This window comes from Trichoplusia ni, chromosome 19, assembly GCF_003590095.1.
Source record: "Trichoplusia ni isolate ovarian cell line Hi5 chromosome 19, tn1, whole genome shotgun sequence".
In the NCBI taxonomy this organism is placed as follows: Eukaryota; Metazoa; Arthropoda; class Insecta; order Lepidoptera; family Noctuidae; genus Trichoplusia; species Trichoplusia ni.
Window position 1 is genome coordinate 6,434,322 of NC_039496.1, and position 6,897 is coordinate 6,441,218.

General features: G+C 35.1%; 1 protein-coding gene across 1 annotated transcript; it reads left to right on the top strand.

Moving 5' to 3' along the window:
• The first annotated feature begins 4,499 nt into the window (after window positions 1-4,499).
• Window positions 4,500-6,897, top strand: LOC113503458. Its single transcript, XM_026885438.1, has 4 exons — window positions 4,500-4,807; window positions 5,149-5,222; window positions 5,552-5,659; window positions 6,721-6,897. The coding sequence occupies exons 1-4, from the start codon at window positions 4,655-4,657 to the stop codon at window positions 6,881-6,883; spliced, it is 498 nt and encodes a 165-aa protein (XP_026741239.1). The 5' UTR covers window positions 4,500-4,654; the 3' UTR covers window positions 6,884-6,897.

Genomic DNA, 6,897 nt, shown 5'->3' on the forward strand with positions numbered 1-6,897 from the left:
AAAATTACAGACGGTCATATTTATACTAATTGTCGTCATTGTTTTATTCGTTTATTGTAAAGATCTTGCTTGCGAGCTTGATGAACAACTGTCACGCAGTAAACCCTATATTATTTCAGAAAGAACCCATTTAAAGTAACTATTGCAAATAATTCAATCTATTAAAATGTTTTATCATTATGTTCATCTTCATACAAAAATCCTTTATTCTGACAAATTATTTTCAAAAAATAAACTTTTTAAATGATTGAACGCAAGCAAAAAATCCACAAGCATTAAGTAGTTAAGCACCCTATTATCGATGCAATCATTCAACCAATCTGATTAATTAATGAAACATTGTGGTTTCAAGGGGTTTTAATGTTATAACGCTACTGGTATCAGCCCCGATTTGGCTTCAACTCGCATAGTAATTATCAGAGCAGTAATTGAACATGATCGGTCTCAATAGCTCGCTGCGTTCGCTTGGGGATACAGGCACAATCAACTCGTGTTTCTAGCGGATTGCTGATTGCAGTATCAAATATTTTGATATCAGCTCAGTTGAGTGTTTTAGACTAAGCTTAGGAGATTGATGTCCAGAAAACTAATAACGACAACGACAAAGATGATTAAAAAAGTCGAAAAGTCGTAGAAGCATGGTTAACAGAATCAAAATAATTTGACAATATCCTTTTAAATGTTGTTGTTATTTGTCAGTTGGACACCAATAGTCACTCATCTTAGAGAAAAAAAGCTGTCTGCATAAGTGTAATAGGTCGGTGAATCCAAGGTGACACAACAGCACACAGCTAGTGAGATTAGACGGGTATGTCAGGAAACCTTGAAACAAAAAAAAATCGTCGAAATAACAAGCAATTATTCGTAAGGACGACAACTCAATTTTCTACGTAAAAATAGAAAAAGGAAAATCTAAGGTAAGTATTGACGTCACGAATGGTTTTGACATTTGAAGGAAATCACAACTTTATGTAGATTCTACAGATATTTTGTGAATTCGGTACCCTTTTTATAAGACGTGACAAACGTATTTGTGACAAGAAATGTGTTTTTCTCTTATTCTTTAATGTTTTTATTCTTTTTATCTGGTTATTTGTCTGCTTTGAATAAGGTATTTATTTTCAATATTTTTATATGTTCGGGGAAAGTTGTTGATGAGTCGTATTAATGCAAAAATACGAATATTAGATACCTATTTGAATGAAAAGTACACATTATAAGCTTGTCTGTCTCTTTCATTCACACGTTACCTATTACTGACATCATATTAAATACTATAATCACCATACACCAAATGAAAATAAATAAGTGTAACTAAACAAAACTTCAAGTTCAGAAGTCTTCATCTTAACTACCCCCTACCAACAGGACAAATCTTTCACCCTACAAACGAGTGACGTCATTTCAAATCCAGTACTTCCGAGATATATCGCGTCACCGACATGACTAATGCCTCTATTACATCTAAGCTCGTGTAAACATACCTCAATAATGTCTGCTGAAGGCTTTTGTCACGTAAATTCCGCGATTACATCTGTCACGGCGACGTAAAGCCAATTTGTGAGGCAAGGTAGATTTCATTCTTCATTTGTTTATGTCCAATGTTGGTGTTGGATGTTGGCTATTGGGCTAATTAAAATAATAAAAACTTCTTGATAGCTCATAACTATGACTAGGTTCTGCCTTGGGTTAGTTTTTGTTTCCCTGCAATTTTATATTACGATACTTTTTATAAGTTACTCACTTAGTGTTTGTATCCTTAAGGTTCAAGGAACGGAGAAGGACCTTATGAAATCTAACTGGTAGCAATCTATCAAATCCAAAATAATTCCCCGGAGTGGTAAAACTTTACCAGGACTTCAGATTAGAGCTTAATTCATGACTGAAATTACTTATTTTGGTGTTAAAATTCCAGTTTCAAGTAGGAACAACTTTAAGTCGCCATAATCAATCAATCAATGTTTTAAACTACGAGGAGAAGTCGTAAACAAAAGCCATAAAACTTTTAACTTAGTGTTTCTTGAAAGGTAAGGTTAATATTCGTTCTTAAAGATGGTTTTTATTTCCGTATTAGGAATTTTCAATTAGGCCTCATTATATGCTCTTAAAAAAACATCACATCTATAACACAAAAAAAAGAAAAATAAAATGTCACCAAACATCTTTTCAAATTTGACGAATTAAGGTTTTATTATTCGTTATTATAGTGGCAACAGAAATACATAATTTCGCAGTCTTGCTATCACGGTACGATCCTGTGTGGTGACAGTCGGATAGGCGATATGTCAGTAATATACGTTTTTACGATTCGTTTACGGAACCCTAAATACGCATTAACATAGTCGTCACCACCTTTAGTCAATTCGTCAAATTACAAAATCCAAAAATATAACAATTCGAGAAAGTGCACGAATTTCTTTCAAATTCCGTCGCTAAGGTGAACTACTGTTTAGGACACTTAAGACATGTTCTGGGTCAATTAGAGCCTCAAGGAGTTCATTTCACTTGTAGCTTCCCATTTGTCACATAACGGGATTACTATTACAGTACGTACGACAAATAACTGTGCACGATTTGAGATCGTTGAAATACTTCTTGTTAGGCATTGAATAAAATAGTCGTGAGTAATAATAAATCATAATACACTTGTTTTTACACACCCTGAAGGATATTCCTGCTTTTTTGAGTAAATTTAACGTGAACTTATTACTAAAATCCTGAAAAATACCATAAAGACAGGCTAAGCCTCTTTTTGGAAATCAAAATTTCTGATTTATCTTTTTGGAAATAATATGTTTTGGACATGCAGAGGCGGATGTAGCATTTTATGCTACAAATAAATAAACTCAAATTCCAAGTGACATTGCAATCTCTTTTAGCGAACGAGTCATAATTGTCTTCAGCAAAAAGTGGAACAGTAACAGTCGTATGCGCACCCAAAAAAATATTAGTACCAGAGAATACGTAGCGGTGTTTGTGAGCATTTTACACGTGTATGTATAGTGTTGTGGGGTAACCAAAATGAAGTGCATCCAAGCTTTGTTTACATTGTAAGTACCTTTTTAGTGTTAATTAGAAGTGCAGCAGCTGTTGCTATCAGCAAAAGATTTAACTTAGTTAAGAAAATCAGATCCAAATAATTTATCCTTATTTTTTCTTTAAAAAAAATGTTCGTGACGTGTGGGGATCTTAGCTAAATGTTTAATCAAGAATCAAGAATCAAGAATCTTTATTTGCTAAGAATGTAGGTACAGGCATAAGATGTTACATGTAAATTAGTGAGATCCACTACAATCTACCTTACGGCGTGCAAATTATAAATTAATTAATACAAAAGAAAAAAACAAAATAGAGCTTAATTTTAAGTACATAGGTATTACAATTATTATCAAATTATTATTTTTGCGTCTTAATCTTGAATGTCAAATATTAGTAAGTTAGTCATAACAATCATAATTATTCATTCAATGTCGTATCATTTAAAAAGTCATTTACTGAGTAATAACATTTGGCCAATAATAGTTTAGTTAGCTTAGATTTAAAAATGTTTGTCGGATTATCCTTGAAGCTATGAGGTACTTTATTATAAATTATAGGTCCCATTGCCAGAATACTTTTCCTTAACAGTGCGGTTTTATTATTACCGGAATGTAACAATTTCTTATATTTAGATCGCAATGGTCCGTTTCGTGCTCTTAATTTGGCAATTGACGGAAACAAGTGCAAATTAGTTTTCACAAACATTGCCACCTCTAATATATACAGACAAGGGAAAGTGAGTATATTTAGAGACCGAAACACAGGCTCACAACTGTCTGTGCTTTTAAGGTGTGATAAAGATCGTATGCACCGTTTCTGGGCCCTAAAGATCTCCTCCCTCTCACTAGAAGTACCCCAAAAAATGATCCCAAATCTTAACTGTGACGCAACTAACCCATGATATGCAAGTACAAGTGTTTCTTTGCTAACTTTTTGTGATAGATGATACAGTTGATAGGCTAATTTATTTAACTTTTTACATAATTCATCGGTCTGGGGTTTCCAAGTTAATTTATTGTCAATCTGAATACCTAGAAACTTTGCTACACACGTTGTATCTACTTCCTGTCCATTATAATTAACGCTTATTTCATCGGCGCGTGTCCTTTGATAGAAGTGCATGATATTCGTCTTTTTTAAATTGATTATTAAGTTATTTGTATCAAGCCAGTTTACAATAGTTTCCAATGTCATATTAATTTCTCTTTCATAGTTTTCTTTATTGTTACATTTAACTATGGCCGTACTGTCGTCTGCGAATAGTACCATGGGTTGTTGTATCTGTCGTGGTAAGAGTTAAGAGTGCCTTATTACTCAAAGACTAACATTTTGTTTCAGATGTTATGTGTTAAGTTACACATCAGGAAAAACACCACAGAAGAGATCTCTGATTTTCCCTCCAACCAGTCTTTACGGGGTAAGTGAGTTTTTAACATTATTTTTATTATTTATGTAAAAAGTTTATTTTTATATCTTTGAAATTAAAACCGGAAGACAGCCGATAGTAGTCTCGCCAAGATATCGGAGAGAAACAAATAATTAAACAGATCTGACCATGAGGTTATTTTGATCATTTTCCACTTTTAATATCAAATACTCCAGTAAAATGTGAAAAATGTTTAAACCTATCTTTCAGACTTTCCTTGCGATAGCTGTGCCGATCGACATCCCTAACAAGAACGTGTTCGTGTCCTACAACTTCGAGGCGAACTACGCGGCGCTGACGAACATAACGGAAATCGATGAAGTCCTCTTCCCAAACTTACCTGTACGTTAATTCTAAATATTCTACATAAGATGATCCTTGGGCGCACAATGGGCCCACTTGAAGCCTACTTGCGGAAAATGGAGCCCATCACCAGTTAGATGATGGCTGCACGCATTACCGCCGTTAGCAATATGGTAGAGGTCACCTCGCCAAATCCATTATGCGAATCGCGCCTTGGGTTCGATCCCCGTGTAGCGAATGCTTGTCAAAAGAAACCGTGTCTATGTTCATGCGACTTAAATATACATTATATGAAACTCCACGCGAGACAATATAAGGATTAAATTAAGTGTAACAGGAGTTGTCTCAAAATGTATTAATTGTGATCCTTATCATTTCAGCTGGTATCATCACGGCATAGTCGCAGTATATCCAGGGAACTGACTTACACAGTTCTAGAAAACCGCTTTCAAGAGTAAGTTTGCTTGACTCATTTTGGGACACAATTTTTCCACTCTCGATATAGTACGTATAGATTACGCTTCAAATCTCCAAGTCTCATAAAGAAACTACCATCAAAATCCTTTTTAAGTTTTAACAAAGATACACGTTACTGGAGTTAAAAACTACATTAAGCAAAATATCACCAATACCAATAAGTGTCACGTGGCCTGTCAACGTCAATTTGAATGTACAGAAATAGACATTTTACAACGTAACTTAGCTACTTAAATATCGTTCTTAATATAGCCGTTAATCAGTTCTATTTTCAGGCTGTTCTATAAATGGAAAACCTATTTTCAGATACGGAATGAAGGGCAGGGAATGCATGCTGCGAAACATCTGCGAGGCAGCCGAGACCCCGCTTCACCACAACGGCATACTCGGGCACATAATGCATATAATATTCACGTAAGTATTAAATTTTGTTGCACAAGCTGTGCCTGCGGTCTGTACGTGTTTATGAGCGCGCTTGGCCTTGTATTTAGATGTATACGTACTTGTTTTATTTATTTTAAGCTCTTCTAAGTTTATTTGTTATATTTTAGTCACTAAAATGTAGGCTTATTCTAGTCAATTTCAAGATATGGACACTGGACATAGATCTAGTAATATCAGCTTTTATGGAGACAAGATTATTTCTTTTTTAATTTTATCTACTGAATGAAAAAAACATAATTCCATTTCCATTTTTTTCTTAATAACACTCTTAAAAACGCACTGCTTAGCTCTGTATTGCATAAAAACGTAAACATGCAAAGGAAACGCTTCATCAGAATATAATTGTATCTCTCTGTTCATTGGTTTCCAAAAACGAGTGACTACTCCATCGGAAAATATGATGTTTACAGATCTTTGATTCGCACGAGTGTAGTACGAATCATGTGAATGGAATAAATCTTACTTTCACGGCTCTTTTGCGTTTCCATTTGAATATGTTTCTTCTAACGTAAGTTCAGTATTACAAAATTGGCGAAGTGTACCCAATAAAACTGTTGAAGATTGATGAAAATATTGACCTGAAAAATTGCCTTAGCTTGAATGGAAGGTCGTGAGGACATGGTACACTACCGATAGCACCAGAGAGAAAATAATCGAGGCAGGAACAAGACTTCCCGAACATTTCTCTTAGCATGTTATTTTTAAACTATACTTCACCGGCGGCATATAGTCTACCGAGACCGCTTATGAGCCTTTTGGTGGCTTGCTATCATGCGTTAAAATAAGAAGAGAAGCAGTCATGAAAGCGAGAAGACAAAATACCTACTCAACACAGAGCGATATCCCTCATCGTCCGTTTTTTAACACCGACGCAAAAATCGGGTGTTATAAGTTTGACGTGTTGTTGTCTATTTTATATCAATCTGTGGTTTCATAGCTCTTGCACGAATTGAGCGATTTCGTTGAAAGTTATGTCCGACGGTATTTTTATGTGGTTTTTATCTTAACAAATTAAATTCCTTTATCTTCAGACCATCATCGTCCCAAGAGGAAGGGTTGGACGATGAATACTACGAGGCCGAGGCGGATGGCCAGCGCGGGGACTGCGACAAATACATAGCGTCGTGTCCCACCAGCCTGTTTGACTATATCACCAGACTCGTGCAGTTACCGCACAGTTCACAGCCAGAATAAACGATTTGACTAGC

Excerpts from the sequence above, each read along its gene's own strand:
- LOC113503458 (XM_026885438.1), top strand. The coding sequence starts at position 4,655 with ATGTTTAAACCTATCTTTCAGACTTTCCTTGCGATAGCTGTGCCGATC. Across the intron at positions 5,223-5,551 it reads CTAGAAAACCGCTTTCAAGA|ATACGGAATGAAGGGCAGGG; the intron begins GTAAGTTTGCTT and ends ACCTATTTTCAG. Across the intron at positions 5,660-6,720 it reads ATAATGCATATAATATTCAC|ACCATCATCGTCCCAAGAGG; the intron begins GTAAGTATTAAA and ends CTTTATCTTCAG.